This window comes from Crotalus tigris, unplaced genomic scaffold (genome assembly GCF_016545835.1).
Source record: "Crotalus tigris isolate CLP2741 ecotype Arizona unplaced genomic scaffold, ASM1654583v1 scf7180000019364.2947544272:3078424, whole genome shotgun sequence".
NCBI lineage: Eukaryota > Metazoa > Chordata > Lepidosauria > Squamata > Viperidae > Crotalus > Crotalus tigris.
The window spans coordinates 1,222,270-1,237,802 of record NW_024097500.1 but is presented as its reverse complement, the minus strand read 5'-3'; the positions used below and the strand labels follow the sequence as shown (position 1 = coordinate 1,237,802).

Here is a 15,533-nt window from a genome sequence, read left to right as displayed (position 1 = left end):
GGAGGCGCAAGAAGGGGAGGGCTGTCTCCCCCAAAGAAGCCAGTTGAAGCCCAGGAGGCTAATTCAGAGGAGCTGATCCAGCAGGGAGGGGCTGAGGAAGGCCAAGGGAACCTCTATTCTCGATTTGGAGATGGGCAGAGGAGGCAGCTCAGAGCAAACTCCCACCGGCCGTATGAGGAATGGCTAAGGGAACGAGATACATCTAGTCCAGGGGTAGGCAACCTTGGCCCTTTTATGACTGGTGGACTTCAACTCTCAGAATTCCTGAGCCAGCCATGCTGAGGGGAAAGGGAGAGGTTTCCAAGCTGAGCCATGCTGGCTCAGGAATTCTGGGAATTGAAGTCCACGAGTCATAAAGAACCAAGGTTGCCTGCCCCTGGACTGGTCTATCGAAGAGAAGGATTAGGCAGGACATGAGAGCAGTCTTCCAGTAGGCCTTGACTTACTCTCTAAAGCACCTGAAAGCAGGACAAGACATAATGGGTGGAAGTGTAAACAAAGAAAGAGCCCATCTAGAAGTAAAGAGAAATTTCCTGGCCGGGAGAACAGTGAATCAATGGAACAGCTTCTATTGGTGAATTCCTGTTTTATTGTTTCCAACTTGCTCCAAAGAACATTCAGTCCCTCCTTAGGAGAAAAAGAATGGAAGAATAATTTAGATTGGGTTGAAGCTTGAGGAGGGGGTGGGGCAGGTGGTCATCTAGGTGCTGGAATCCCCACAGTGGGGACCTGGGCAACAGGGAACTGCTTTAATCATGTGGGATATCAAGATGATTGCAGCACCTGAACCCCCGAAAAGGGAGGGGGCCCATCTGGTCCCTCATGGTGCCTAATCTGCCAGGCCCCCCCCCACTGGGCCAGGCTCCAGTTGCAGCCCGGGAGAGTCAGCTGTGCTGGCTTTCTCTACCTGCATCGCAACGTTGCACCACCCAAGTCAGAACACACAGTGCCAACACTGCAACCATTTCACTGTTCTTGCAAAAAGAATACAAGCTTGCAGAAGCCTCTGGGGAAGAGCTGGCTGAGCAGAAGGCCCACATTTCCGTAATCTTTGTGAATAAAAGGATGAAAACTGGACTCCAGCAACAGTCTCTAAAGAATTGATGCACAAGAAAGACCCTATTTTTATACAGCATTCTCTTCGTCTAAATTTATGGTAGATGCAAAATTTGGTCTCACAAGGCCAACATGTTCCTACAGCTGAATCTGCCATTATATTTATCACACTGTTTGAATCTTTCTTCCATAAATAAAAGCACAGCCTCTTTGGGATTTCTCTTCATCTCTGTCTCACAAGTGCAGGCATTAAAACGTCTGTGCTCTTGGGGGGACAACTCTGTAAGAAAAACCCGCAGACTCGGCAGCCCCTTTATTGAGCAAGCTCCCTCCCTGTGTCCGGCTAGGGCAGGGCAGGGCAGGGCTCTGCTTGCTTGGGGGGGGGGGCTCCCTCTTCAGTGCTTGGCAGGCACGGCTGAAAGAGAAGCAGCCACCCCACGTGGGAAGGAGAAGCCTCCTCTGGGGCAGCCATGACAGACGCAGCAGCCTTTGCTCCTGAGGCACCAGAAAAACAGCCCAACGGGAGTTTTGCAAGCAAACCTCCTTCCTTCCACCTGAGGGCCTGGATGTGCCTGGAACAGGAAGGCAGGTGCCTTGGCAGGTGGCAGGCAGGCCAACCCCCGGATTGGCTTTATCCCTTGAATCTTTCAAGGCCGCCCAGGTCAAGAGAACCTCTTGAGAAGCTTCAAACGCATGTTGTGAGTCCTGTTAGGAGCGGTCAGAGAAATGTAAAGGGGGGGAGGAGGGGCTGAACACCTGGAATCCTCTGCCCAGTTCTAGTTGCCCCGTACATAAAGGATTATGGGAACTGGGAGGAGTGCAAGGAAGAGCAGGAAAGGTGGTCAGGGGCCTGGAGGATAGTTCCTATGAATAGTAGTTACAAGAACATGGTTTGTTTAGCTCAAGAAAAGGAGATAGGTGAGCCGTCTCCCAGGGATGTCCCAAGAAGAAGGTGTGGGTATGTTCTCCATAGGGGTGGGACAAGAACCAAGAGGTGGAAGCGTTATAGAGGGAGGGCCCAACTTGAACTGTGGAGAAATTTCCTGTCAGAGCTAGAAAGTAATGGACAGCCTGCCTCCTGCTGCTGAGGGAGGTCTTTAAGGAAAGACTGGGTAGCCATTTGTCCAGAATGGTAGATAGGAGGCTGGACCAGAGCCAGGGGTAGGCAACCTTGCCTCTTTTTTGATTTGTGGGCTCCAACTCCCAGGATTCCTGAGTCAGCATAGCTGGTTCAGGAATTCTGGGTATTGAAGTCCACAAGTTGTCAAAGAGCCAAGGTTGCCTACCCCTGGACCAGACAATCTCCAAGATCCCTAACAATTCTTATCCCAAAGGTGCTTTTTTCCTCGGAAGAAAAAAGGCTCCAGTTGCCTTTGGAAAAAAAGCACCTTTGGGATAACTATGACCGAGAATCTCCATAGACATTGATACCAATTATTATGATTCCTACAAGGGCCACCTCTTCGCACATGCCCAGTGGCCAGGCACGCAGGAGCTGAATGCCAGAGGTGGGGAAAGCAAATGTTTTCTGGTGTTGCCTCTGGCTATGGGAAGCAACCCCAGGCAGGGCTGGGCAAGGGGTCAAAGGCTCCCCAGCCGAGGGCAGTGGGAAAGAGAGCCCCATTTGCAAAGGTGTGACTTTCACCACTCAGCGCCTTAATGGTCGTCACTCCAGCCTTGGGAAGTGTGCAGGCAGCAATTCACACAGAACCGAGAGCTGCTAATGCTCTGGCTGGCCTTTCTGGGATCAGCTTCCCTGGGACAGCCCCTCCCGAGTTGCCCCCCAGCCCCAGGCCAGGTGGACTATGATGGATTCAGCCACCCCTCCCTCTCCCTCTCTCTCACCCAGCAGCCGAAAACACGATGTGCCCTTCTCAGTGGAGACCCTGGGGGGGGGCCTCTCCCCCCTGGCACGCCGACCCCCAGAAACCTTTGCCCCTCCTTTCGCCAAGGGCACACATCTTCTTGGCACTGGCTTCCCAAGCCTTTATAGTTGGATTCTCCAGCAATTCATCCTCCTCCTCAAGCCTTTTTTCATTAACTCAGGGGACGAGTTGTCTTCGGTTAGCCAGACGCCCACGGGAGACAAGAACATGTGGATTGAATGTGTTTTCCTTTCTTAATTCTTTCTCCTTTCCGCTTGTATAGTGCCTTCTTTGGCCTCTCTTTTACCAAGAGATTTTCTCCTTCATCTCTGTCCCCCTGTGAGAAATGCTCCCAAAATGTGTTCAGTGGAAGCACCACAAATGTCTTCCCCCCAGAAGGTCGGGGGTCAGAGAGGGAGCCTTGCCTTTCTCTGGTGTCCTCCCAGATTCACCGAGAGTGAGCTGCCCCCCAAGAAGAAAAAAGAGAGCCAGGGCACCCTCTGACTCCTGCCCTCACCACCCCTCTGGCAATTGCTTTTCTCCACTTGCTTCCCCGTCCGGGGAACAGATGAGCTCCCACTTTCTCTCCCAGAATAAAACTCCAGGTCTTGGGAATGCAAGGGTAGCCTCTCGGTCTCCACACTCCCACCAAAATCCAAGGGGCAGAATGATGTCCTCCAGTCTTGCCCGCCCCCCATGGAGGCCCAGGCATCCTTCTGCTCTAAAGGAATCTGGCACAGTTTGCCTCCTTGCACCCCTCTCCTTGCTCTTCTCTCTGCAGTTCCAGGCGCACAACCCGGAGGGAAGGCTGTTGCCAAGCGCTTGTCCCAGCCCAGCTCTTCATTAGTCCCGAAGGGCTTGATTGGTGAAATAGGGGCCTGAGTGGCGATTTCAGAAGCTGGCGAGGAAGAGAACAGAAGCTGCATTTCGCTTTTGCCCCCATCTCAGGGGCCCCAATCCCTGGGAGCTCTTCTGGAAAACGTGTGGAGGGGCAGATTTCCCAGGGCCGGGTGTAAAAAAAGCCCTGCCCTTGTCTAAACAATGAGGTCGTCCCGTGTGAAGATTCATCTCAAGTCTGCAGTTAATGAGACAGGCAGGTGTAAAGAGAGGGCTGGGGGGGGGGCAGCAGCCTTCGGGCAGGCCAGTGGGGTGTTCCTGCTTCCATGGGCAGGCAAGTCCTCCTGAGAATCTCCTGCTGAGACCATCCGCCCTCGCTGGACTTCATCTCACCACCATCGCACCACAGAGCCAGCAGCCCCTTCAAAGTCCCAGAACTCCCCCCAAAAGCCTAACTGCTCCCCCAACGCTTCATCACCAGAGCCTGGGGGGTGAGATTTCAATGGGGTGAGGCCCTTTCAGAGTGGGGCGTCTCACACACTCCACAATGGGATCCGAGCCTCTGATCCCCCAGGACAATCACTGCCTGCCACGGGCAGAGGGGGACAGGCTGACCCTGGCCGAACTCCCCGCAATCCCAGGCATTCCTCCGTAGCCCGATCCAGTTTTTATCCACACCCTTTCCAGACGGTCCCCGAAGTGCGCGCGTGTGTGTGGGGGTGAGCCAAAGGCAGGAGAGGCTCCGGGTGTGCTGGGAATTCCAGGCCGGACCCTCCGTTGGGGTCGGGAGAGCAAGGGGGCTGCCAGGGCCCTGCAGGCAACGCGCCCCGGCCTGGCAAAGCCCCCCGCAGAGCTGCCCAGGGCGACCAACCTCGGGTGCCCCGGCCAGGCCGAGCGGGGGCAGCTGCCTACGCCGCCCCCCAAAGCCGAAGCCCCCCCGCAGGACCCTCCGCCTGGCCGCGCCTTCCCATCGCCGGCTGGAAGCGCCCGGCCGCCCCCTCCCCGCCGTGAAGTGCGAAGGCCCGGCCGAGGTGCCAACTTCACACCCGGCCGGCATAAAGCGCTCCGCGCGCGGCCCGTCCCACACAAGCGCCCACCATGGCCCGCAGCACCCGCGACGGCTGCCCCTCTCCGGAGCCGGCTTTCCCGCGGCCCTCCTGCTGCCCGTGCCCGGGCTCCAGCAGCGCCTCGCCGGCCTCCTCCCCGGACTCCGGCGGCTCTTCGCCGGCCTACCGGGGCTGGCGGGCGGCGGGCGGGCGGGCGCGGCTGGGCGGTGGTCAGCGGCAGAGCGCCAGCCAGCGCGAGAAGCTCCGCATGCGGCGCCTGGCCCAGGCCCTGCACGCGCTGCGCCGCTACCTGCCGGCCTCGGTGGCGCCCGCCGGGCAGAGCCTGACCAAGATCGAGACGCTGCGCCTCGCCATCCGCTACATCGGCCACCTCTCCGCGCTGCTCGGCCTCGGCCCGGAGCCGCGCCCGCCGCCCCACCTGCCCGAGCCGCGCCTCGCGCCCGCCGCCCCCGCCCGGCTGGAAAGGGAGCCGTGGCGCGCCGCCCCCGCCCCGGGCTGCGGACCCGGCGGCCGAGCCGGCGCCGCGCTGCTCCCGGCGGAGCTCCCGGCCGCGCCCCCGTCGCCCGCCTGCCAGGTAGGTCTCTGGCCGCCCGGCCCGCTTCTGCCGCCGCCTCCCGCCCTCCTGCGGGAGAGGGGCTGGTGGCGCGGCGGGAACCTCACCGCTCCCGTCTCTCCCTGCAGAGCCTCCCCGACGAGCTGCTCTCCTTCCTGGAGGACTTCTTCCCGCTGGCGGCTCCCGGCAGGGACTGACCTCGCCCGCCGCCGCCGCCGCCGCCGCGCCTCGGGGACCAAGCGGCGCAGCCGGCCGGCCGGCCCGACCGCCAGCAGAAGGGGCGCCCCCCGCCCGCCGGACGGAGCGCCGCGCTCTCCGGGCAGACCTGGCAGCGGCGCCGAGGGACCCCGCCCGAAGGGGCCTCCGAGCAGACGCCGAGCGGATCACGGGGAGCGGCGGCGCTCTGGCTGCGAGCGCTCGAGACCCGCTCGGGCTTCGGAGGCAGCGTCTCCTCCGGGCCCATCGGCTTCGCTGACCGGCCCGTCTGGGCGAGGACGGAGGACGGAGGACGGCCCCTGGACTGGCCGGGCCGCTGGACGCCTCTCCGGCGCTGGGCAGCCGCGCTCCTCGCCCAGCCGGCGCGCCGGATTCGGACTTTTCGGAGCTCCGGGGGGCTGTGAGGAGCAGGCGCCCCCTGGTGGCGGAGTCTGCCCTGATTTCTCCGCTTGGCCCCTTGCGTTACTTTCCGAGGATATTTGTTTTCCCTGAAACTGCCGGACTCTTTGTAACGTTTACATTGTTTTGACAATTCTGATGGTATTTATTGTTATGGTTGTTCAAGAAAACTGGGGTAGAAACGATTAGGTAAAATAAATGTTTTTTAAAAATTTGGAGCTGAATATAATGATGTTTTTAAAGAAAACTTTGGACCCTGGAAAGCAAAGCCCAAACGCAGGGAAAAGATAAAGGGTGTTGAGGAGGGGAGAGAGTCCGTCCTCCGCCTTTTGCCACAAAGAGCCACGCAAAGGCCGGATTAGGTGTTGCTGGGCCTCCTGACCGGTAACGGCGGCTGTCGAGGTCCCTGGTGGGCTGTGAGCACCTTCCCCATAGCAGCAGCTGCTCCCAAGGAGGGCAATAAACTGACCCAGCTTGGTCTGGGGAACCGGCCAGGGAGGAGAGGACCCCAAACCGAGTGGGGGCTCTGCCGCTTTCCTCAGGCCCCTCCAGGAAGAGGCTGTTGCCTGGCCATCCAACCCGCTGCCCCACGGCCATTCTCTGGGGCAGACGGAGGAATAGCTCGTTTATTTAAATGACTTGGATTCTGACTCTGCTGGGTTCAGAAACATTTGCCTCTGTTTTAACTCTGTCTCGTAGGACAAGCCATTCGGCCCTGTTTCATACAGAAGCCGTTACTTGCACAACATGCTGCTAACGTGGCTTGGGGCAATGTGTAAAAGTCCAGATTCGGAATCACCTCCTTCTCCCGCCCCCCAGCTCCCCCCCCCAGCTGCGCAAGAGCCACCTGGCTGCATTCCGGGGTGGGGCCGAGCAGATGTGACCCTGGGCAGAATTAGAGGGACATCTGTCCAGGGGCGTCTCTCAGTGAGCAGCCCTGACTGCTGCAGGCCCCCTCCGCCTGCTTTCCAGGGCTGGCGAGGCAGAGAGCAAGCCAGGCTCCGGGTCCCGGGCAGCCGTTGGAGGTAGGTTGCTGAGACCCTACAGAGGACAGCAGCGGGAGGGGAGGGGGCTGCTGGGGAGAGCACTGGCTCTGATGGCCCGCCTCGCCTTCCTTTTCTCCCTCCTAGGGGCCCGGTGGGCAGATCAGGCTGTGATTCATTCCCCTGCCCCATGGAGCACAACGGGAGCGGGCTGTGGGGAAGGGGCTCCTCTTTCAAAGGCCTGGAGGAGTCTGTGGTGCTGCCCATCTTCTCAGCTGCTGCTCAGGTCCGAGTGGGACTCACCCTGCTACTGTGTGTGATCTCGGCCACCTGCAACCTGGCCGTGCTGTGGAGCGGCTGGACCAGGCCTGCGGCCAAGGGCTCCCACGCACGCCTGCTGCTCCTGCACCTGGCGGTGGCAGATCTGCTGGTGGCCCTGGTGGTGATGCCAATAGACGCCGCCTGGAACATCACGCTGCAGTGGCAGGCTGGAGACGTGGCCTGCCGGCTTCTCATGTTCCTCAAGCTGCTGGCCATGTATGCCTCGGCCTTCGTCACCACTCTGATCAGCCTGGACTGCCAAGCGGCCATCTTACAGCCCCTGGCCACTGCCCGAGCTTGGCGCAAGAACCAGATCTTGCTCTACGCGGCCTGGCTGATGAGTGCCAGCCTCTCTGCTCCTCAGGTACCTCCCAGGGGCAAGGCTAGGGATCCGTGGCCTTGGGGGGAGGGGGTGGACCCTTGCTCCAAAATCTCCCAGTTCCTGCCATTGCCCCTGCAGCTGTTCCTGTTCCACACGGTCACCATCAGCTCCCCACAGAACTTCACCCAGTGCACGACCCACGGCTCCTTTGCCCAGCACTGGCATGAGGTGGCTTACAACATGTTTGGCTTCCTGGGCCTTTTTCTGCTCCCACTGCTGGTCATGAGCGCTTGCTACACCCGGGTCCTGCTGGAGATTTCGAGACACGTCAGCTCCTGCAACAGCTGTGAGTGTGGCTGGCTGGGGGGGGGGGGAGGAAGAGGGATGGCTGTAAGTTGTTCTACATTGAGCCACAGTTTTGTGGGAGGGTCTGGAAAAGCCTAAATCTGAACGGGAACCCACAGGCCAAGTAGGGAGAGGAAAGAATTCCCCAGCGGTGTCAAACTAGTTTCATAACTTTCCCGAAGGAGCTTCATGCTTTTGGATTTTTTTTCTTAACAAAACAAATTAACAGAAAAGGCATCAATTGCAAAAAAAAAAAAAAAAAAGGTCTACCCAATATGTTCATTATGGACAAACACCTAAGAGAAACATTTTAGGAAAAACTGCACAAAAATCTGCATTAAGCAACGAAAGTACAAGATCTGTGAGCTGTGGGCGAAAGGAGAAGCTGGACTGGCACAAGCTGGCCCTTGGGCCTCCGAGCCCCCCAGGCTGACCAGGTTGCCCTCTTTGTTTCAGGGTCTGCCCAAGAGATGCCCTTGCGCCGCTCGCGCAACCCCATCCCGAGGGCGCGTCTTCGCCTGCTGCATCTCAGCCTGGCCATCGTCGGCTCCTTCGTGCTCTGCTGGACCCCTTACTACTTGCTGGGCCTGTGGTACTGGTTCTGGCCAGCAGGCATGGAGGGGACAGTGAGCCCCTCGCTGGCACACATCCTCTTCCTCTTTGGCTTGCTCAACGGCTGCCTGGACCCCATCACCTACAGCCTCTTTGCTGGGCGCTGGCAGGGTGGGTGCCGCCGGGCAGCCGGGCAAGGGAAGCAGCTGCCCTCCCCCGTCACCGGCTCCTTCCAGGGCTCAGTGTCCTCTGTCCGCCCCACAAGAGGGGGCCGGCCGCTCCTCTCTGACACGGCCGAGGTGGCCCTGGGCTCAAGGCCTCCCCTGAGGGCAGCTCCGTGCCCCACTGACAGCCCTTCCAGCCAGTTCAGTGGGAAGGCTGCAAGGCCGAGTCTCCTTCCGGCCGTGGAGCTTCCGGCTCTCTCTCCTGGGCCAGAGGAGGAAGGGGCTCTGGCAGGGACCCCCCACACACACAGAGGCCCCTTACGAGAGAAGGAGCCTGGAAGGCCCCGAGTTAGGCTCCCTCTGAACTAGCTGGGAGGGGGGCTTCCATAAAAAATGCATCCAGCCGTTCCCACCTATTGCTTAAGCAATCCTGAGTTCTAATCCCAACACAAGTGCGAGCCAGCTGGGTGACGCTGGGCCAGTCACTCTCAGTCAAGTCACTTCTGACAAACTTTGCCAAGAAAACTGTGGGGCTGGTCCAGGCAGTTGCCAGACGTCAACATTCAAAGGCATACTTGCACAGGTATACAACAATGAGAATTTAAATCGAAGGCATATTAAACTTATACTGACCATTACACTTGGATAATACTTATATGAAATATTTTATCTTTGGTGTGTAAACCCCAGGCTTGAATATTAAAATTGCCAGTTCATTTTTTAACAATTACTGGAAATCAGGTTAGATTATTCTTCCATATCTGGTGGCATCGTGGCAAAGCTCAACCATTGGAGAATGACTCATATCGGAAAGGTTCCATCCCAGGGTCATGAAGGAGCTGCCAGACACGCTCTTGGAACTATTGAACCAATTCTTTCAAAGATCCTGGAAACTGCCAGAGGAGTGGAAAAGAGCCCACGTGGTTTCAATCTTTTTTTTTTTTAAAGCGGGGGGGGGGGAGTAGATCCAGGAAACTTGAGAGCATCTTGTGCAGCAGAGGGCAGTGCAGGAGAGGGAACGAGGGCAGCCTGGCGGTTCAACCCACCCAGCCAGGGTCTCCTGGAGGGGCAGCTTTCGGCACTTTCTATCTTTCTGCTGCAGCCAAATGTTGCAGCATGAACAAGAAGCAACTCCTGGCCCATCTGGAACTGGGCCATGCCCCAAAGGGTTGCTGGGGTATTAGGACAGAGTCAAACCTCTGAGGAGGAGAAAACTGGGGTGTCTTCTGTCCTGAGCGAGGAGCAGCACAGCAGCAAGAGAAAACATTCCCCAACCAGCAGCAATATCCTGCACAGGTTTTTCCAGCAAGTCAGCCGCATTTTGCAGACTTCTGGCTTCTCCTGGAAGACTCCAAGCAAAGGAGGTGGATTTGGGGGTGCCTACTTCTGCTTTTAGGGTACACAGTGTGGCTTTCTCTTGCTTTCTAAAATATGCTGCTTTCAAAACACAAACACTGCATTTCTGGTCCTCAAGGAAGGCAAAACTCCCAACACTTCCTTTGGGTTCTCAGTAGCTCTGCACCATCAATTCCATCTGGAAAGATGCCAGTTAGTGGAAATGGAGCCAGGCAGCAGAACGGGGGAGGGGGAGGCAACACAGCTTCCCTCCCCTGCCAAGGTGTCTGCATTGGGGCAAATTCTGTTCTTATGTGCATTTATGCCAGCCGCGATGCCAGCCTGCTCCCCCCCTCAAGATCACCTGAGTTTCTCCCGAAGGCTATTGATGCAGTCTGAGAACAAGCTCCCTGGGAGAGGGAGCCACAAGATAGGGTTAAAAAAAGTCAAGATGGCATTATGGAAGCTCCACCTGTTTTTTTTATATGCATCAGATGTGCTGACACCCCTTCCGTATGTCACATTGTGGAATACAGTGGGGAAAGCATATGAATGTAAAGCGATCCCTGAATATTAATTGCAAGATGGAAATAAAAGAGGCTCTGGAAAGCGAGTTGGCAGAGAATCCGTTTCTCCGGGCAGATTCTAAGTATTCCTATGCGCTTTATGAAAAGGTTTTCACACGCACAGCGGAATGTGCTACTGCAGCTGATCTTGTGCAGACGGCCTTCTTCTTTTCATAGACAACTTTGGTGTCCTGGGCTTTGCACACTGCTGGGATCGTAGATGTTGTCCGAGAGCAATCTGTGCCCCACCTGGCCAGCAAGGCTGGCCAATAAAAAGAAGATGTTCTTACTTGGTTCTCCTTCAGGGCATGGAGGATAATCTTGGCAGATTCGCTACCGTGGAAGTCAGTTGTAGCAAAAGCTTTGTCTTCTGACATTTGTCCTCATGCCAAGCCACGGATGCTGAGGTATTTGTGCCTGGCAACTCACAATCCACATTTGGAGGGCAGATCCTGCCCGATTTGGAGAATGTGAGGTGGCTGATGAAGCCACGTATAACAACCGAAGCATGTCTTCAGCTGGGGCAAGGGTGTCGTGGTGCACAACTTTCAGTGGCAGTGGAAAACAATGCCCTTCTGTGGTGTCTATAAGAACATGTGCCACAGATAGAAGCAAGATGTGGCCAGCTACTCAAAGTCTTGTGTCTGCCAGCAAGTGGGCAGTTGAAAGCTCTTCTGCAGCTGCTTCCGGTTCTCAGTCTCCCATTCCAGAAAGTGTCAACCCGCTCCTTAGGCCCAGGCCCAGCAGACCTACACCGAGGAAATCAGCTTTATTGGTTTATCTATTTAGGATTAAGATTTACATATCACTGAATAACTCAGTGGTGCACAATTAAAGCAACATTATAAAATATGCTAACATAGCCAAAAAATGATAACTATAATATTTGACATAAAAGTAACCTGTCAGTGCTGCCATCAGTCCACAGAGAAGACTTTCCATCCTTCTAGCAGGGGGAGCTGCTTCTCATTTCAGGCAGCCGGAGGAGCCCCCTCCGCCCTCCCTGCCTCCTCAGAGGCAGCAACGCAGGAGGACGGCAGGAGGACACAAAGGCTTGTCTGCTTCTAACTGAGGTGCTTTTGGAGCGTCTCTCCCGGGGCCCCAATAGTTTCAGCCCATTTTCTGGATGAGTCCCGGCTCCCTTCTCCCTCCAAGGGGAAAGCGGCCTGGCCGGGCGCTGCCCCTTTCCCACCGACCCGAAGATTCTGGGCAAGGGCCTTCCCCCCACCCGCGCCGTCCGCCAACTCCTCCCCGGCCTTTGCCCTCCGAGGACTCACCGCGTCTCCCACCGGAGCGGGGGCGGCGGCGGGTCCCCCTCACGCCCACTTCGGAGCGCCTCCCCCGGCAGGGCAGCGGGGCCGGGAAGGGGTCAGCCGCCTGGTCTCCGCCCCCCCCCGAAGGAGCTCGGCTCCTGCGGGGGAGGGAGATGCCTGGGCCGTTATTCCCCAGCGCGGGAGAGGGCGGGGGGGGGCGGTTGGGGGCTCCGCCGCCTCGCCGACTCAGCGCTTTTCCGGCTTGAACTGAGCCGCCCTCGCAGGCTGAGAAAACAGCCGCGGGGCACGGAGCGCTCGGCACGCAGAGGCCGGCGCCGGGCGGAGGGACGCGGGGCAGGGGAGGGGAGGGCCCCCTTCCCGGCTCGCCCCTCCATCTTCTCCTCCGCGCCCTCGCCGGAGAGCTTCCCGGCTGCCCGAGGGCCGCTGCCGGCCCTCCCTTTGGCCAAGGTCGGCTCCGGTCAGGCCCGCTCGCCCGGAGGCCCGGCGAGGCCTTCCGCGCCGGAGAGGAGAAGCGGCGGGGTAAAGTTGGCAAAGCTGCTCTGGGCCCAAGAGGTCTGGCCAGGAAGTGCCGAAGGACCAGGCTGACCCGAGTGCCTGACCCAGCCTTCCTTTCCCTGCTGCCTTTTGCACCGGGCGCGCATAAGAAAGGAAGAATTCGAGTGAAGGTTTTAGGAGGCAGTGTATCAACTACTCCCCAGCTCCACCGGTATCCTAGGCTAACCTGGGCCAATGTTGCAAAGGGACTAGAGGGGAAAGGTGAAGAATTATCCTGCAAGAAGGCAATGGCCTCCATACTGTTGTAAAGAGAGTTGTGCAGACATTTGCAGCTGTGAAATGACCGCCAGGAATAAACTTGACTTGAGAAGCTCTTTACCTGCCTCTGCAGGTGGTGGGATGAATGTAAAAGGAAGATGTGAGTCTCAGGAGACTCCGCTTGGCCCTGCTTGAGTGCAGTGGTCTTCAAAGGTAAAGTCTCCTTTATAAGGTGGCTGCTTTTCCCAGTGCTCATTTCCTACCCTCCAGATAAACTTTACAAAGGATTCGGAGAAGTTGGAACAGATGCAGAGAGGGCCTGTGTGCAATCGGGGATGACCAGCAGGAACCAGCCCCTTCCCTGGCCTCTCAAGGTGGAGGAATGAGGGGTTATGTCCAGGCAGCTGAATGTTGAGGTCCCTAAGAGCAAGCAAGAGCATCCAGGGTGCCTTCACAGAAGAGATGCTTTCATTTGGAATCCTACACAGAAGAGGTCTGATGGGACAGCCTCAGAACGACAGGAACTTTGTTATTGACCAATCCCGATTTTGTGCTGAGAATGTTTTGTGACTTGAAGCACCACTTTCAATTTACTTATACATTTTTGTCACACACACACAGCACACTGCTCCTTCCATCTTCTATGTCCTTTCTACTATTTTCCTGTTGGACAGAAAGTGAATATTTGGGGAATATTTATTTGTTCAATCCTGATGTTCACCAGTCTGTCACAAACTCTTTCCATCTTGATCAAATACTAACCGGCACAATTTTTTCTAGCCACGTTTGTCCTGAATACTTTTTCAGTCAAAAGCCAGCATGTAAGTATTGAAATAAAGAGCCAAGTAAGCCTGATTTTATTAACTCGATTACCCAATTAACCCACCTGGGGCTAAAACTAACTGCATGTTGTGGGTCTGCACATGTCACACCAATCCTTGAAGAAATGTTCAACTTCCTGCTCTTCGGCATATTTCCTCTCTCCAGCCACTCCTTGAACAGGAGTTCCCTGCGCACACGCACTTGGGTGTGAAACTCGGGGAGCTTGCAGGTATATAACACTTCAGAGTAGCGTAGGAGTTTGAATCCTCAGCCCACCCTCACCCCCAAAAGGGTCCTTCGGAACCATCTCTAGTGCCCGGCAGGCTTTCTCCATGCCCGCAGCTGGTTCATCGCCTAATGCATTTGCCCTAAAAGGCTTACAGGAACTTTGTGCTCCTGCAACGAATAAAAACCTCCATCCTTCTGGCAGCGGCTATCACAGAATCATTGTGCGATTAACTGGAGGAAGGGACATGGTGCTCAGAACATCTGGCCAAACAGCAGATGTGGATGCTGTGGTGGATCCAATTAAATGGAAATAAGTTTTATGAACTGCTAAGCCCTGCACAGACAAGATGATAAAGCGCTGCACGAAGTAATTCTATACTCCCCTGGGCATTTATTGCAGGTAACATTATTTTGCAGAGACAATGGTCCCGCCCTGCAGAGGACTCCTGCATTAGTTCAAAAGAATGGAAATCAACGTTCTTTTGTCCTGCATCCAGAGACCTTTCTTTGTGGGCCAACAGTCTGCAGCAGGCAAGGGCTACTACGGTCCTCATTTCTGGAGCTGCTTTTCTGCCTCTGCTATTTGGGAGACTTCTCAGCATCTCACCGTTCTTTTCTTTTAGCCAATGTTAAAATGTTTCCTTCAACTCAAATGGCTCATTTGGAATGGGATCCTGTTTCCAGAATATCCTGAGCTCCTGGAAAAATAAATAGCACCAGGAAATTGCAGTGTTTAAAATATAATGATTTTTTAAAAATTCCTAACGGCAAATGTAGATTGTACTTGGCAGAAAGGATAGAGTATGGTTGCTGCTCAGATGTTAGAGGGCTTTTCCCACAATCTCCAAAACGAGGAGCGTAGCCTCATCTTTCCGTCTGTATTCAAATTCAGTGGAAAAGCTAATCAGTTTGCTCAAAGTGACATTTGGCTAGACGCTCTCAAAGGTTTTCTTTAAATATCTCTGACTGCCCAGGCATCCAGTTTGCTGAGCTACTCAAAAGAAGGCAGAATGTGACCACAACAGCCCTTTAGTGCTAGCCTCCAGGCAGCCTCTGGAGTGGGTTCTGGTCGTGTGGGTCACCCACATTCCCTTATCAGTTCTCCGTCCAACACTTGTGAGAAGAAAGCTGGCTGGAAGAGTGATAAGGAGATGTGGGGGACTTCAGGAATTCCCACAAAACCTGCAAAATAGAGCAAAGAGAAGAAGATGGAGAAAAAGGGGTTGACATCACCCATCACCTCTGGAGGCATCAGGAGATCTTGCCGTGCCAGGAGGCCGTCTCCTGCGTGTGCGTGGGTCCTCCTGGGAAGAGAGCTTGTCCTCCTCTGGGGACAGACCAGGAAAGGGCTGCCTCTGCCCATCCCAATGCCTTCAGCCGAAAAGCCCAGCCCATTCATACATTTCATAAACATCAGGTTCCCTCCTCACATTCTGGGGATTGGACCATCCATTTCACCAAGTCTTTTGTTTTTTTATAAAACTTGATCTGATTGGCTATACAGAGCCACGGCTTTGCCATAATTAGGATTACTAAAAGGTCAAGATCCCGCCTACTTTCCACTTGCAACCAAGTCCTAGCCCTTAGGAGCCCTTAAAAACCAAACTCTGCTTCCAGCAGCTCAAATCCTGCCAATATTCTGACCGCTTCTCCCCCCAGGCAAAGGGCGATCAGGGCGATCCAGCACTAGTGAATCGGGTCCCTTTTTAAGGGAGATGAGTTCAGATCATCTGGTAATGCACCGTGCCCAGGAGAAAACCCTGGCAGGCGCCTGTGTCCAGCAAGCCCTTTCTCGGGGCTGGTGCTGGCTTCTTTTCTCCTCAGGCCTCTGGGCTCCCATCCTGCAGCCAGGGATGAGCAGCTGCATTCAGATGC

At 55.9% G+C, this 15,533-nt stretch overlaps 2 protein-coding genes and 1 long non-coding RNA gene across 3 annotated transcripts; 2 read left to right on the top strand and 1 right to left on the bottom strand.

Annotated features, from left to right (window-relative positions):
- Window positions 1-4,856: 4,856 nt before the first annotated feature.
- On the top strand, window positions 4,857-5,575 carry LOC120316502 (mesoderm posterior protein 1-like). The gene is made up of 2 exons (XM_039362192.1): window positions 4,857-5,399; window positions 5,507-5,575. Exons 1-2 carry the CDS (start codon window positions 4,857-4,859, stop codon window positions 5,573-5,575), a joined length of 612 nt encoding a protein of 203 aa, XP_039218126.1.
- A 1,293-nt stretch (window positions 5,576-6,868) lies between these two features.
- Window positions 6,869-9,329, top strand: LOC120316501 (gonadotropin-releasing hormone II receptor-like). The gene is made up of 3 exons (XM_039362191.1): window positions 6,869-7,965; window positions 8,421-8,896; window positions 9,264-9,329. The coding sequence occupies exons 1-3, from the start codon at window positions 7,167-7,169 to the stop codon at window positions 9,327-9,329; spliced, it is 1,341 nt and encodes a 446-aa protein (XP_039218125.1). The 5' UTR covers window positions 6,869-7,166.
- Window positions 9,330-10,544: 1,215 nt separating this feature from the next.
- On the bottom strand, window positions 10,545-12,015 carry LOC120316459. The gene is made up of 2 exons (XR_005558966.1): window positions 11,859-12,015; window positions 10,545-11,330 (listed from the first exon to the last, which is right to left on the bottom strand). It is a non-coding gene; the product is annotated as an uncharacterized LOC120316459 (long non-coding RNA).
- Window positions 12,016-15,533: the final 3,518 nt, after the last annotated feature.

Coding starts and splice junctions, on each gene's coding strand:
- LOC120316501 (XM_039362191.1), top strand. CDS start 7,167: ATGGAGCACAACGGGAGCGGGCTGTGGGGAAGGGGCTCCTCTTTCAAA. Junction 7,966..8,420: donor CGTCAGCTCCTGCAACAGCT/GTGAGTGTGGCT, acceptor TCTTTGTTTCAG/GGTCTGCCCAAGAGATGCCC. Junction 8,897..9,263: donor GCCAGTTCAGTGGGAAGGCT/GCAAGGCCGAGT, acceptor ATACTTGCACAG/GTATACAACAATGAGAATTT.
- LOC120316502 (XM_039362192.1), top strand. CDS start 4,857: ATGGCCCGCAGCACCCGCGACGGCTGCCCCTCTCCGGAGCCGGCTTTC. Junction 5,400..5,506: donor CCCCGTCGCCCGCCTGCCAG/GTAGGTCTCTGG, acceptor CTCTCCCTGCAG/AGCCTCCCCGACGAGCTGCT.